At 42.6% G+C, this 15,606-nt stretch overlaps 1 protein-coding gene across 1 annotated transcript in view; it reads right to left on the reverse strand.

Moving 5' to 3' along the window:
• LOC121581290 (junctional protein associated with coronary artery disease-like) overlaps positions 1-15,606 on the reverse strand; it is a 43,283-nt gene that overhangs the window by 26,278 nt on the left and 1,399 nt on the right. The window contains exon 2 of the mRNA XM_041896811.2: positions 2,481-2,965. Within this exon, the coding sequence (XP_041752745.2) occupies positions 2,481-2,863 (383 nt within the window). The 5' untranslated portion in view covers positions 2,864-2,965. The remainder of the gene's footprint in view (positions 1-2,480; positions 2,966-15,606) is intronic.

A 15,606-nucleotide genomic window follows, 5' to 3' on the forward strand; every position in this document is an offset into this window, starting at 1 on the left:
CTTCTCACCAAGCTGCTTGGCGATGGTCTTGTAGCCCATTCCAGCCTTGTGTAGGTCTACAATGTTGTCCCTGACATCCTTGGAGAGCTCTTTGGTCTTGGCCATGGTGGTGAGTTTGGAATCTGATTGATTGATTGCTTCTGTGGACAGGTGTCTTTTATACAGGTAACAAGCTGAGATTAGGAGCACTCCCTTTAAGAGTGTGCTCCTAATCTCAGCTCGTTACCTGTATAAAAGACACCTGGGAGCCAGAAATCTTTCTGATTGAGAGGGGGTCAAATACTTATTTCCCTCATTAAAATGCAAATCAATTTATAACATTTTTGACATGCGTTTTTCTGGATTTTGTTGTTGTTATTCTGTCTCTCACTGTTCAAATAAACCTACCATTACAATTATAGACTGATCATTTCTTTGTCAGTGGGCAAACGTACAAAATCAGCAGGGGATCAAATACTTTTTTCCCTCACTGTAGATCTATAGTAGCCTATCTGAACAACCATACTGTAGGTACTAAAGACTGGGAAGAGGCCATTGATGACAACTAAATCCATTGGAGGATAACGCTGTATACAGTATCATCCATCATGGTGTCATTACAAATGGCACCCTACATCAGTGGTCACCAACCGGTCAAGGCATTCCTAGTCGATTACCAAACATTTCTGTAGAAAAGCCAATGATAAAGGCTTGCACTCCTTTTTTTGTGTGTGCGTGTGTGTGTGTGTGTGTGTGTGTTTTGCGCTGTTAGCGATAGGTGCACTTCATTCAGAAGGCCTGCGCTCCGGGTAGGCAAAGTGTTCCCATTTTGAACCATTTCAATTGTCTGAAAAGACAAACGGGAGATCTGTGGCTAAATCGAGTGCCCCTACTGCCTACTGCGCTCAAATCATTGTGCCTACAGCTTCCACGACACCGGCCACAGCAAAGTTTGATACTAGCCTATGTGAGATTTCATAACTTTTAAAACCAGAGAGAGACTGTCAAAGAATACTGCAAAGAGCTGCTGTTTTTAGGAATGACTTCATGTCTACGTTTTTATTCAGCACTGTCAACACTGTTTTTATTCAACACTATTACAAAACATAAAATGAGCTTCTCCCTACTTCCACTTGCGCTGCAGCTGCAATGAATGAGTAGCCAAGTGTATCGATAGCCCTGCGTTTTTATTTCTCTGGTCATAGGAACAACATGAATTTGAGTATGAGGTAGATGCGGTGCGACTCGAGTTTTGCCATCAGGTGGAAGACGATTTCCCCTCTCTCTGGTCAGTCTCACCGGAGGAAAGGAAGGAGAGAGCAGGTACCATGAGAGACGGACCCTCTGCTGCTCTCCCCCTCCCTCCGCTGAGACTAATGCTGTGTTCAAAACAAATGGAAATCTCCAACTTCAGTGCGTTCAAGACAACTGGGAACTCTGGGGAAAAAAACGAGATCCGACTGGGAAAAATAGTTTTGAACGGTCATCCAACTCGGAAATTGAAGTCGGAAAATCTGGCATCTTTCTAGAGCGCCGACAGTTCCAACCTGATGATTTGACCTCGTTTTTTTTCTCCAAGTTCCCAGTGTCTTGAAAGCACCATGACCATCAGATGCAGGTACCATCAGTCCAGTGAAATAAACAAGCAAATCATTTGCAAATTATTTCAATTTCTGCTCAGCTGTGCCTCGCAAGTGCTACACCAAATGATCTATTTTGTTATCAAAGCTCGATTTTTGAAATATAATATGGTATGAGAAGAACAATATTGGCTGGACAGGCATACAGCCTATATGCTGTGATAATGTATTAGGCCTACTGCACAAACCTCATTCCTAGTTTTTAGTAGGTTAATGTAAAACATTTTAAGTAATGTTTTTTTTTTTTTTTTTTATCTGAGTGGTAGATCTCGGCTTGCTTTTTGACTGTGAAAGTGATATTGACTCAAAAAAAATGTTGACCACTGTCCTATATAGTGCACTTCTTTTGACCAAATGGCACCCTATTCCCTATATAGTGCATTACTTTTGACCAGAGCCCATTTCAATGGAAAGTGCTCTCTTTAAGCATCGATTCACATCACATCGCAACGTAAACAACCCAACAGTGCAGAAGAAGAAACCTTTACATGATAAGAATTCCTCATCATATCACAGCATAAGGCACCCTATTCCCTATATAGTGCGCTACTTTTACCCAGGGCCCATTGGGCTTTGGTCGAAAATAGTGCACTATATAGGGAATAGTGTGCCATTTGGAGCACAAACCTCATCTTATCGCAGCATCTGGCAAGACAAGGCAGTGGTGCAGCAGCCTCAGTGTTCGTTCTGCAGCTCTAGAAGGAAGGAAACGGGGAGAAAAAGAAAAAAACCACCCTCCTGCGCAGTGCAGACAGGGTGGCTCGGCTTTGCATGCAATGCTGAAGGGCCCGGCAAAAAAAAAAGGGAGGGAAGGTATTGTGGGGATCTCAAAAGAGAGAAAAATATATTTTTTTAACTCACCCGCTATCCGTGGCGAGAGAATCGCCCAGGGGCTGTGCTAGGCTGTCACCTAGGTTACCGCTGCCAGCTTCTTTTCGCCTTTGGTTCCTTTCCCCGCAGCTCTCATTGTCGCAGCTGCCGGGGTAGCCCTTCGCCAGTAGTGCCTGCCTGCTGCTGCTGAAGATGCAAGCCCCCCTGTCTCCCGCCTGTTCATACCCGTTCAGTGATCCACCACGACCAGACCTCTGGTTCTCTGCTGCTGGGATTTCACGGTGGCAAGCGACGGCGGCGTGGCGCTGCTTCTCGTAAGGCGCGGTGACGGATGAAGTTGAAGAGGGGCAGGGGATGCTTGTCTTGGGCAGATTGTATCCGTGAGAAATGAGGAGGTCCTCCACACTGTACATTGTGGTGTGTGTCTCTCTCTCTTGGCAGCAGTGTTTATTTTGTTCCTTATGCGCAGTGCTGCTGGTAGAAACTGGAGCACAACTTCTCAGCAGAGGCCATCCCTATGGGGAGAAGAAAGGTAACATTTAGCTAGCTTCAAAAGCGTAACTACCAATTATTTATATATACACTAGATGACTAACAGGGGGCACTGTTTTGAAGCCACCCCGCTTCCATATTGGCACTCCCCCACCATTGTAAAAAATATTTTGGAAGCTATAGAAATGTATTAATGTCTACATTTGTTTTTGCCACGTTTTTGCCACGCTCAGCTGGTAGAGCACGGCGCTTGTAACGCCAAGGTAGTGGGTTCGATCCCCGGGACCACCCATACACAAAAAAAAAATTTATGCACGCATGACTGTAAGTCGCTTTGGATAAAAGCGTCTGCTAAATGGCATATTATTATATTATTATTATTATTATTATATTATTATTATTATTATTATTATTCTATTACAGACACCTTAATGCATACTTTTAAATTATATGTGAGCTAAACATAAAAATGAAAAAATATATAAACGTTTTACTTAATGTATACTTTTTTGAAAGTACTAATGTTACTGTCCCCACTACAACAAAAACATATTTAAATACCTGTTATTTTGTCCTTGAAACATTTAATAACCCTATAGAGCAGGGTTTCCCAAACTCGGTCCTGGGGTCCACCCTGGGTGCACGTTTTCAACCAACACATCATCAAGCTTTGATTATTTTCATCAGCTGTGTAGTGTTAGGGCAAAAACCAAAACGTGCACCCAGGGGAAGCCCCAGGACCAGGTTTGGGAAACCCTGCTGTGGAGGACTGCTCCTTCTGGGGAGTGCCAATATGGCCTTATGGTAGCTTCAGGGCCTCTCATTGGCCAATACATAGCATCAGCAATACATTTTAAATTTTAGTCATTTAGCAGACACTCTTATCCAGAGCGACTTACAGTTAGTGAGTGCATACATTTTCATACTGGCACCCCGTGGGAAACGAACCCACAACCCTGGCGTTGCAAGCGCTATGCTCTACCAACTGAGCTACAGGGGACTGTAATACAGGGTTTATATACACTACCTTTCAAAAGTTTGGGGTCACTTAGAAATGTCCTTAGAAATGTTCTTTTTTTGTCCATTAAAATAACATCAAATTGATCAGAAATACAGTGTAGACATTGTTAATGTTGTAAATGGCTATTGTAGCTGGAAACGGCTGATTTTTAATGGAATATCTACATAGGCGTACAGAGGCCCATTATCAGCAACCATCAGTCCTGTGTTTCAATGGCACGTTGTCTTTGCTAATCCAAGTTTATCGTTTCAAAAGGCTAATTGATCATTAGAAAACCCTTTTGCAATTATGTTAGCACAGCTGAAAACTGTTGTGCTGATTTAAAGAAGCAATAAAACTGGCCTTCTTGAGACTAGTTGAGTATCAGCAATTGTGGGTTCAATTACAGGCTCAAAATGGCCAGACACAAATAACTTTCTTCTGAAACTCGTTAGTCTATTCTTGTTCTGAGAAATGAAGGCTATTCCATGCGAGAAACTGCCAATAAACTGAAGATCTCGTACAACGGTGTGTACTACTCCCTTCACAGAACAGCGCAAACTGGCTCTAACCAGAATAGAAAGAGGAGTGGGAGGCCCCGGTGCACAACTGAGCAAGAGGACAAATACATTAGAGTGTCTAGTTTGAGAAACAGATGCCTCACAGGTCCCCAACTGGCAGCTTCATTAAATAGTACCCGCAAAACACCAGTCTCAACGTCAACAGTGAAGAGGCGACTCCGGGATGCTGACCTTCTAGGCAGAGTTGCAAAGAAAAAGCCATATCTCAGACTGGCCAATAAAAATAAAATATTAAGATGGGCAAAAGAACACAGAAACTGGACAGAGGAAGATTGGAAAAAAGTGTTATGGACAAACGATTGTAAGGTGTTCGGATCACAAAGAACATTTGTGAGACGCAGACCAAATTAAAAGATGCTGGAGGAGTGCTTGATGCCATCTGTCAAGCATGGTGGAGGCAATGTGATGGTCTGAGGGTGCTTTGGTGGTAGTAAAGTGGGAGATTTGTACAGGGTAAAAGGGATCTTGAAGAAGGAAGGCTATAACTCCATTTTGCAATGCCATGCCATACCCTGTGGACGGCGCTTGATTGGAGTCAATTTCCTCCTACAACAGGACAATGACCCAAAGCACAGCTCCAAACTATGCAAGAACTATTTAGGGAAGAAGCAGTCAGCTGGCATTCTGTCTATAATGGAGTGGCCAGCACAGTCACCGGATCGCAACCCTATTGAGCTGTTGTGGGAGCAGCTTGACCATATGGTACGTAAGAAGTGCCCATCAAGCCAATCCAACTTGTGGGAGGTGCTTCAGGAAGCATGGGGTTACCTCAACAAATTGACAACTAGAATGCCAAAGGTCTGCAAGGCTGTAATTGCTGCAAATTGAGGATTCTTTGACGAAAGCAGCGTTTGAAGGACACAATTATTATTTCAATTAAAAATCATTATTTCTAACCTTGTCAATTACTACATTTCCTATGCATTTTGCTATATTTCCTATTCAAACTCATTTCATGTATATTTTCATGGAAAACAAGGACATTTCTAAGTGACACCAAACTTTTGAACAGAAGTGTACATCATTGATAGTTACCTACTGATTGTGTGGAACACTAATGTATGTACACTACAGTGCATTCGGAAAGTATTCAGACCCCTTGACTTTTCCACATTTTGTTATGTTAGTCTTATTCTAAAATTGATTAAATTGTTTTTTTTCCCCCCTCATCAATCTATACACAATACCCCATAATGACAAAGCAAAAACAGTTTTTTTGACATTTTTGTACATTTATTAAAAAGAAAGTAATATCAGATTTACATAAGTATTCAGACCCTTTACTCAGTACTTTGTTGAAGCGCCTTTGGCAGCGATTACAGCCTTGAGTTTTCTAGGGTATGACACTACAAGCTTGGCACACCTGTATTTGAGGAGTTTCCTATTCTTCTCTGTCGGGTTGGATGGGGAGCATCGCTACACAGCTATTTTCAGGTCTCTCCAGAGATGTTTGATCGGGTTCAAGTCCGGGCTCTGGCTGGGCCACTCAAGGACATTCAGAGACTTGTCCCAAAGCAACTCCTGCATTATCTTGGCTGTGTGCTTAGGGTCGTTGTCCTGTTGGAAGGTGAACCTTCGCCCCAGTCTGAGGTCCTGAGCGCTCAGGAGCAGGTTTTCATCAATGATCTCTCTGTTATTTTCTCCGTTCATCTTTGCCTCAATCCTGACTAGTCTCCCAGTCCCTGCCGCTGAAAAACATCCCCACAGCATGATGCTGCCACCACCAGGCTTCACCGTAGGGATGGCATTGGCCAGGTGATGAGCGGTGCCTGGTTTCCTCCAGACATGATGCTTGGCGTTCAGGCCAAAGAGTTCAATCTTGTTTTCATTAGACCAGAGAATCTTGTTTCTCATGGTCTGAGAGTCCTTTAGGTGCCTTTTGGCAAACTCCAAGCGGGCTGTCATGTGCCTTTTACTGAGGAGTGGCTTCCATCTGGCCATTCTACCATAAAGGCCTGATTGGTGGAGTGCTGCAGAGATGGTTGTCCTTCTGGAAAGTTCTCCCATCTCCACAAAGGGACTGGAGTTCTGTCATAGTGACCATCGGGTTCTTGGTCACCTCCCTGACCAATGCCCTTCTCCCCCACTTGCTCAGTTTGGCCAGGCGGCCAGCTCTAGGAAGAGTCTTGGTGGTTCCAAACTTCCATTTAAGAATGATTGAGGCCACTGTGTTCTTGGGGACCTTCAATGCTGCAGAAATGTTTTAGTACCCTTCCCCAGATCTGTGCCTCGACACAATCCTGTCTCGGAACTCTACGGACAATTCCTACGACCTCACGGCTTGGTTTTTGCTCTGACATGCACTGTGAACTGTGGGACCTTATATAGACAGGTGTGTGCCTTTCCAAATCATGTCCAATCAATTGAATGTACCACAGGTGGACTCCAATCAAGTTGTAGAAACATCTCAAGGATGATAAATATAAACAGGATGCACCTGAGCTCAATTTCGAGTCTCTTCACAAAGGGTCTGACTACTTATGTAAATAAGGTATTTCTGTTTTATTTTTCATAAATTTGCAAAAATTTATAAAACCCTGTTTTCACTTTGTGATTATGGGGTATTGTGTGTAGATTAAGAAAAACATTAATTTAATCAATTTTAGAATAAGGCTGTAACCTAACAAAATATGGAAAACGTGAAGGGGTCTGAATACTTTCCGAATAGACTGTATATGTAGGGGAGAACCAACAGGGGGAGAGTGAAACAGGAAAAAGGTAACATTCTGTCAAGACTGTCCCAAATGGTACAACCTTTCAGTTACTGTCCCAACACTCTAACCGCTAGGCTACCTGCCGCCCACTTCTTAGGGAATAGGGTGCCATTTGGTTAGGCTATAGGGTGCCATTTGGGACACACACAGTTAGTTTCAGAGCTTGTTGTATCTGATTAGGTCACTGGAGGGTGGACATTAGACTATTTGTATTTTGTACATGTTCCTGTTACGGCCCAGTTACACCAGGCACTACCTCTAGTGATTAAACTACCGGAGGTCAATAATTTTATAGAACTTAGAGGTAATTCTTGGTTAGTCTCTTCAAAAAAAAAAAAAAATAGATTTAAGTATATTACGTGCAAATGTATTTCCTATAATAGATTGAACCCTGAATAGTTTAGTATGTTTTCAGTGGGTGCATGGGTTTTGTCCCAAATGGCACCCTATTCTCTACATACTGCACTACTTTTAACCAGAGACTATGGGCCCTCGTCAAAAGTAGTGCACTAAATATGGAATAGGGTGCCATTTGAGACGCAAACCTGTAACACATTCCTTTCAGTATTTACTGAATGGCTGTGTATTTTTCTCTGTCTTTGACTGACTCAGCCAAAATCAATCTGTTTCCAGATTAGCACAGCAGGGGGTTGCTATAAACAGATGCTGTTGAAGAACAAAGTTTAAAAAATATATTTTATGATTTGAATACTTGTTGCTCTTTTTTCTGACAATAATTGCAGTGCCAATCATTTTAGAAACAGAAAAAAATTTGCCAGCTAAAAAAATGCATCAATGCCTCATTACTAAACAAAAAGGTAACAAATGTTTGACATGAAAGAAACATATAAACTGAAAAGTGGTATTGTACAGTAAGAAAACTTTTGAATTACAACCCAAAACATTGTGTTTGTTCAGGTTGAGTGACTTGATACATTGTTCAGGAGCAGTGTTGGGGAAGCTACGCTGAAAATATAGTTTACAAAGCTACCAATTATAGTTAAGCTACACTAAAGCTCCCCTTAAGAAAAATATAGTTAACTAAAGTAACTTTAAAAAAGTAGATCACTACATCCAAACTACTTCATGAAATATTATCATATCTAAATATGAAATGTCATAGACTACAAATTGCAAGAAAATAGTCAGATTTTAACAGAATGTGTAATATAGCCTTGTATTTTACCCCCAATTTCAATCTTGTCTAATCGCTGCAACTCCCCAACGGGCTCAAGTCATGCGTCCTCCGAAACATGACCCACCAAACCACCCTTCTGCTTAACCCGGAAGCCAGCCGCACCAATGTGCTGTTCGTTCACCTGACGTCAGCCTGCAGGCGCCCGGCCCGCCACAAGGAGTCGCTAGAGCACGATGAGCCAAGTAAAGCCTCCCGGCCAAACCCTCACGACGCTGGGCCAATTGTGCGCCACCCCTATGGGACTCCTGATCATGGCCGGTTGTGATAGAGCCCGGGATCGAACCCGGGTCTGTAGTGACACCTCTAGTACTGCGATGCATGCAGTGTCTTAGAACGCTGCGCCACACGGGAGGCCCCAAAAACAATGCTTCAAGTGAGAATTCGGCAGGTCTGATGCTGAAAAAGAAAGGAAATTCTTGCCTACCCATATTTTATTTTTGCAAAAGAAGTTGTGTGTGGACAAACCCGTTTTGGTGATTTCTGGTATATCATCAAAATAAATAAATCATGGCATGTTTTTTGACTCATTTAGGTACAATACCGTTGGAAATTAATGTTGAAAGTTCAATTTATATTCCTAAAACTTAAGTTTAAAATGATACTGTCACTGCTTCCTGTTGACAAAACATATTGATAAATAGCCCAATGTCAAGACACAGTTTTAAAGTGTCCAAATCAATAACCAATATGCAGAAACAGTTTGTGATATATTGAAAAAATCTAATGTACCATCTACACATACATGTGCAACAATAGTAATCATATTGTTTGTATTTTTTTTAACGATCACCTTATAAACTGCACATGCACCCAAAAGCCTGTCGTTTTGTCAAGTGGCAATAAATCACTCATCGAAAATGATAGCTGCGTTCTAAGTCCTGTGACCCCCAGTGCGTATGACAAAATCAACAGTACAAAACCAAAGATATTGATCTGTTTTAAGCAATTGATCTTGTGTCATCGTGTTGACTGTAAAGCTAGCCCACCCAGACTAGCCCACCCAACTACCTCATCCCCATATTGTTATTTATTTTGCTCATTTGCACATTTGCTCATCATCCCAGTATCTCTATTTGCACATCATCTCTTGCACATCTATCATTCCAGTGTTAATACTAATTGTAATTATTTTGCACTATGGCCTATTTATTGCCTTACCTCCATAACTTGCTACATTTGTACACACTGTATATATACATATTTTCTGTTGTATTTTTGACTTTATGTTTTGTTTTACCCCATATGTAACTCTGTGTTGTTGTTTTTATCGCACTGCTTTGCTTTATCTTGGCCAGGTCGCAGTTGTAAATGAGAACTTGTTCTCAACTGGCTTACCTGGTTAAATAAAGGAGAAAAAAAAAAGTATACTAACATCACCAATCTGAGGTAAAAAGGATGTGTAATTCTCCCCAATTCGATATGGTCAAAACTTCAGCTTGTGTAATGTAGTAACACATACTGTCCACATCATGGAAAGTAGCGTAATATACACTGCTCAAAAAAATAAAGGGAACACTTAAACAACACAATGTAACTCCAAGTCAATCACACTTCTGTGAAATCAAACTGTCCACTTAGGAAGCAACACTGATTGACAATACATTTCACATGCTGTTGTGCAAATGGAATAGACAACAGGTGGAAATTATAGGCAATTAGCAAGACACCCCCCAATAAAGGACTGGTTTTGCAGGTGGTGACCACAGACCACTTCTCAGTTCCTATGCTTCCTGGCTGATGTTTTGGTCACTTTTCGGTGCTTTCACTCTAGTGGTAGCATGAGACGAAGTCTACAACCCACACAAGTGGCTCAGGTAGTGCAGCTCATCCAGGATGGCACATCAATGCGAGCTGTGGCAAGAAGGTTTGCTGTGTCTGTCAGCGTAGTGTCCAGAGCATGGAGGCGCTACCAGGAGACAGGCCAGTACATCAGGAGACGTGGAGGAGGCCGTAGGAGGGCAACAACCCAGCAGCAGGACTGCTACCTCCACCTTTGTGCAAGGAGGAGCAGGAGGAGCACTGCCAGAGCCCTGCAAAATGACCTTCAGCAGGCCACAAATGTGCATGTGTCTGCTCAAACGGTCAGAAACAGACTCCATGAGGGTGGTATGAGGGCCGACGTCCACAGGTGGGGGTTGTGCTTACAGCCCAACACCGTGCAGGACGTTTGGCATTTGCCAGAGAACACCAAGATTGGCAAATTCGCCACTGGCGCCCTGTGCTCTTCACAGATGAAAGCAGGTTCACACTGAGCACATGTGACAGACGTGACAGAGTCTGGAGACGCCGTGGAGAACGTTCTGCTGCCTGCAACATCCTCCAGCATGACCGGTTTGGCGGTGGGTCAGTCATGGTGTGGGGTGGCATTTCTTTGGGGGGCCGCACAGCCCTCCATGTGCTCGCCAGAGGTAGCCTGACTGCCATTAGGTACCGAGATGAGATCCTCAGACCCCTTGTGAGACCATATGCTGGTGCGGTTGGCCCTGGGTTCCTCCTAATGCAAGACAATGCTAGACCTCATGTGGCTGGAGTGTGTCAGCAGTTCCTGCAAGAGGAAGGCATTGATGCTATGGACTGGGCAGTCCGTTCCCCAGACCTGAATCCAATTGAGCACATCTGGGACATCATGTCTCGCTCCATCCACCAACGCCACGTTGCACCACAGACTGTCCAGGAGTTGGCGGATGCTTTAGTCCAGGTCTGGGAGGAGATCCCTCAGGAGACCATCCGCCACCTCATCAGGAGCATGCCCAGGCGTTGTAGGGAGGTCATACAGGCACATGGAGGCCACACACACTACTGAGCCTCATTTTGACTTGTTTTAAGGACATTACATCAAAGTTGGATCAGCCTGTAGTGTGGTTTTCCACTTTAATTTTGAGGGTGACTCCAAATCCAGACCTCCATGGGTTGATAAATTTGATTTCCATTGATCATTTTTGTGTGATTTTGTTGTCAGCACATTCAACTATGTAAAGAAAAAAGTATTTAATAAGATTATTTCATTCATTCAGATCTAGGATGTGTTATTTTAGTGTTCCCTTTATTTTTTTGAGCAGTGTACATTAATTAGATATGGCAAAATAATTAAATATACAAATTAAGCAAACTCACAGCTTTTTTTAATAATCACATATTTCGAACTAGTTAACTAACCATTTAGACATCAAAAAATGCTCCTGAGCACAATTTAACCAGGCGCTCTAGACTAGCCCATCCATAGGGTCTGTGCAGCAGGTTGAACGTTTGACGTCCCTATAAAGAGCCTAGCTTGTCTGATGAATTATTTAGTGCCTATTGCAGACTCAGCCAGCCTGGAGATGTCAGTGGCATGGCTTATGAAGCAAAAATGCTGTGATCAAAGGCTTTGCACACATTAGCATTCTGATAATCAGGGTTGGACGTAAATGGTGGCTTGCCATTCAGTTTTCATAAAAATGTTGGTATTCAAGGGACACATTTCGAGTCAAAAGCAATATGAGTGCTTGGACAGACCAATAATTACAATCCACTTTGAATCTAGCACATAGGGCTCTGGTTCGAAAGTAGTGCACTAAATAGAGAATAGGGTGCACTTTGGGATGCATCCTAGGTAAACTCTTTCCACTGACTCTCCAGGCTGATAGAATAGTTTCTAGGTACCCAGAAGTTGTACAAAAACAAGTTACTCTGTGCGCTGTGATTACTACTAACAACACTGATGCTAAATGTTGTTACTGGTGTAATTACATTGTTGCTACACAGGTATAAGTGCAACATAAAGGGGTAGTTCACCCAAATTACAAAATGACACGTTGGTTTAAGTTAGCCTTTGGAGACAGTCTCCAGGTAAACCAAACCAAAGCATGGATTGCTGTCTTACCTTGTCCGTAGACTGCTTACAGGAAAACATGTTATTTTTTAGTTTGGGTGACCAAAATGTGGATAATTAAGAACTATCCCTTTAACAGGACTACACACCCTTTTTCAATAACAAAAATATGAAATGATATTTTAACCAGTCCTACATGGCAACAGGTTACTGAACCTTATTCTGTGTTCCTCAATTCATTCCCTCCAAGTGTTAGCACATTTACTAACTAACACACCTGATTCAACTAATAAGGGTTTGGTGATTACCACAATCAGGTGTGTTAGTGCAGGGCTGGAACAAAAATGTGCACACCCTGTGGGTCCTACAGGAATGGATTGAGAAACACTGTTCTAACAAGATCAACACTGCAAAGCACTCAGGGATTCAAACAAAAACAAAGTGAACACCCTGCCACTTATTTGGTTAACAGATAAGGGATGGCACTGGAGAAATGTAGCAATGTAGCAATTCCAGATTGCTCGTTTAAGCTGCTTGTTCTAAACAGATGGCTTAGGCCAAAAACAAATGCACACAATTTCAAATCCAAAGCAGTACAGAAGTCAGCAACAGATGTCCATGGAGCACTTTTGGTAGGACATCAAAACAACTCAAAGTCTGCGTCCCAAATGGCACCCTATTCCCTATATACTACACTACTTTTGATCAGAGCCCTATGTGCCCTTCCCCTGGTCAAAAGTAGTGCACTATATAAGGAAAAGGGTGCCATTTGGGACACAAATAAAGTCTAGTTGCTCGTTATAAACAAGACTCCAAGTAGGTGGCATAGTTTGTGGGGCAAAAGGTAGCAAAGGTGTGTGTTTAGTATTTAATAATATAGTCATAGAATGGAGAAACATTTAACCTTCAAACTGTGTGGTTAGCGGGGAAGATTCATATCTGCATTTTCCTGATAGAAGTTATTACAGTTATTATTGTGCAGGAATAATTATGTGCATACATCCCAAATGGCACCCTTTTCCCCATATAGTACACTACTTTTGACAAGACCCCTATGGGCCCTGGTCAAAAGTAGTGCACTATAAAGGGAATAGGATGCCATTTGTGAAGAATGCGTTCACTTTAACTTCAACTTGAACCAGGGGGACCACTAAAGGACATGGGTAATATCACTGTACATTATGTACATCCACATAATGTCACACTTGCCATGTACTATTTACATTAAGTTGTTATTTATTTTTCTCAGTTTCAGTCTACTTATATTCCAGCAAATTCTCATGACCTCAAATTGACCTTGGCATGTTCATAATTTAAAAACCTTGTATATGTCCCAAATGGCACCTCATTCCCTACCCTTTAAGGAAAAAAACACATGCATTCACGCGATCACATGTGATCTTATGTGACGTTAATGTAATAATGTGACAACATGTAAAGCAACATGTGATAACCTGAAACTACATGTCAAAACGTTCCAAAAACACGTTTTGCACATTTTCCACATGTGAAATCATGTATTTTATTATGTAAGGCAATGGTCACCAACCGGTCGTTTGTGATCGACTGGTCGTTCTTCTAGGCATTCCTAGTCAGTCACCAAACATTTCTGCAGAAAAGACAACGATAAAGGCTTGCGCTTTTGGCGGAAGGTGCACATGATTCAGAAACCCTGCGCAACGGGTAGGCAAAGTGTTCCCATTGTGAACCATTTCACTTGTCTGAAGGGACAAACCCTGCCTACCCGGTGGACCATGAGAGCTGTGGCTAGATCAAGTGCGCCTACTGCGCTGGCCAATTTGATAGCTCAAATCACCGTGCCTAGTACAGCTTCCACGACCCCACAGCAAAGTTTGATCCCAGGCTACGTGAGATTTCATAACTTTTAAAACCGTGACCAAAGAGAAACTGTCAAAGAATACAGCAAAGAGCTGTATGTTTAAGTTTTCATTCAGCACTGTTTTTATAAAACGCGCTTCTCCAGACTCTCGCGCTATAGCTGCACTGAATTAGTAGCCAAGTGTATCGATTGGCCGGCGTTTTTATTATGAGCAGTTCGTCATGTCTATTTTAATGTCAAGGAATATTTAACTTTCTCTGGTCATAGGAACAACATGAATTTGTGCATGAGGCAGAAATAATGCGGTGGGACTCGAGTTTCGCCATCAGTGGGAGGACGGTGTCCCCTCTGGTCAGTCTCACCGGAGGAAAGGACAGAGCATGGACCGTGAGAGGCGGACCCTCTGCTGCTCTCTCCCTCCCTCCGCTGAGACTGACCAACAGATGGCAGCATTAGTCCAGTAAAATAAAAAAGCAAATTATTTCAATTTATGTTCAGCTATGCCTCACAAGTGATACAACAACTGATCTATTTTGTTATCAAAGCTTGAGTTTTGAAATATAATATGGTCTGAGAAGAACAATATTTGCAGGCCAAGCTTATAGCCAATATGCTGTGATAATGTATTAGCCCTACTGTACAAACTTCATTCCTAGACTGTTTTTATGAATGTTGCATAGGCTTACATTTTTCATGTTGTTCTTTTTTATCTGAGCGGTAGAGCTCGGCTTGCTTTTTGACTGCGAAAGTGATCTTGACTCAGAAAAGGTTGGTGGCCACTGCTGTAAAGGTATTTAGTGCGCATAGGGCTCTGGTCAAAAGTAGTGCACTATACAGGAAATATGGTGCCATTTGGGACCAGTCTATGAGTCTCTAGTAAACACCCAAAGGTGGCACTTGAGGTAGAACTTTGAGTAAATAACCTCTTCAAATCATCTCTAACATCTAGAATAGCCTACATGCCCTTTGATGACGCCAGGCTCCTTGTGTGTGTGTGGTGTCAAAACAGTTGAAGCACCTGCTGCCTGCCTGCTTCTCTACAATAACACTAAATATCTCAAGGGTTTCCATTGGAAACCAGCACACACACCAGGCACAATGTAGAAGAGTAAATATGGCAAGTCTAAATTGACACAGTGGAAAGTAGATGCTCAATTACTCTCTTTCTGCTGCCATGGACAAACAAACCAGCAGACCAAACAAAGTGTAGCCTACAGACAGAAACTCATTTTGAGGAGCTGAAGGAGAGATGTGGCTATTGAAACCATTCAGTACCTGCATCCCAAATGGCACCCTATTCCTTATATAGTGCACTACTTTTAACCAGGCCCTTGGGCTCTGGTCAAAAATAGTGCACTAAGAGGCCTCCCGAGTGGCGCAGTGGTCTTAGGCACTGCATCGCAGTGCTAGCTGTGCCACTAGAGATCCTGGTTCGAGCCGGCAGGGATGTTCTTGTTCCATCGCGCACTAGCGACTCCTGTGGCGGGCTGGGTGCAGTGTCGGTGTTTCCTCCGATACAT

This window comes from Coregonus clupeaformis, chromosome 14 (genome assembly GCF_020615455.1).
Source record: "Coregonus clupeaformis isolate EN_2021a chromosome 14, ASM2061545v1, whole genome shotgun sequence".
NCBI lineage: Eukaryota > Metazoa > Chordata > Actinopteri > Salmoniformes > Salmonidae > Coregonus > Coregonus clupeaformis.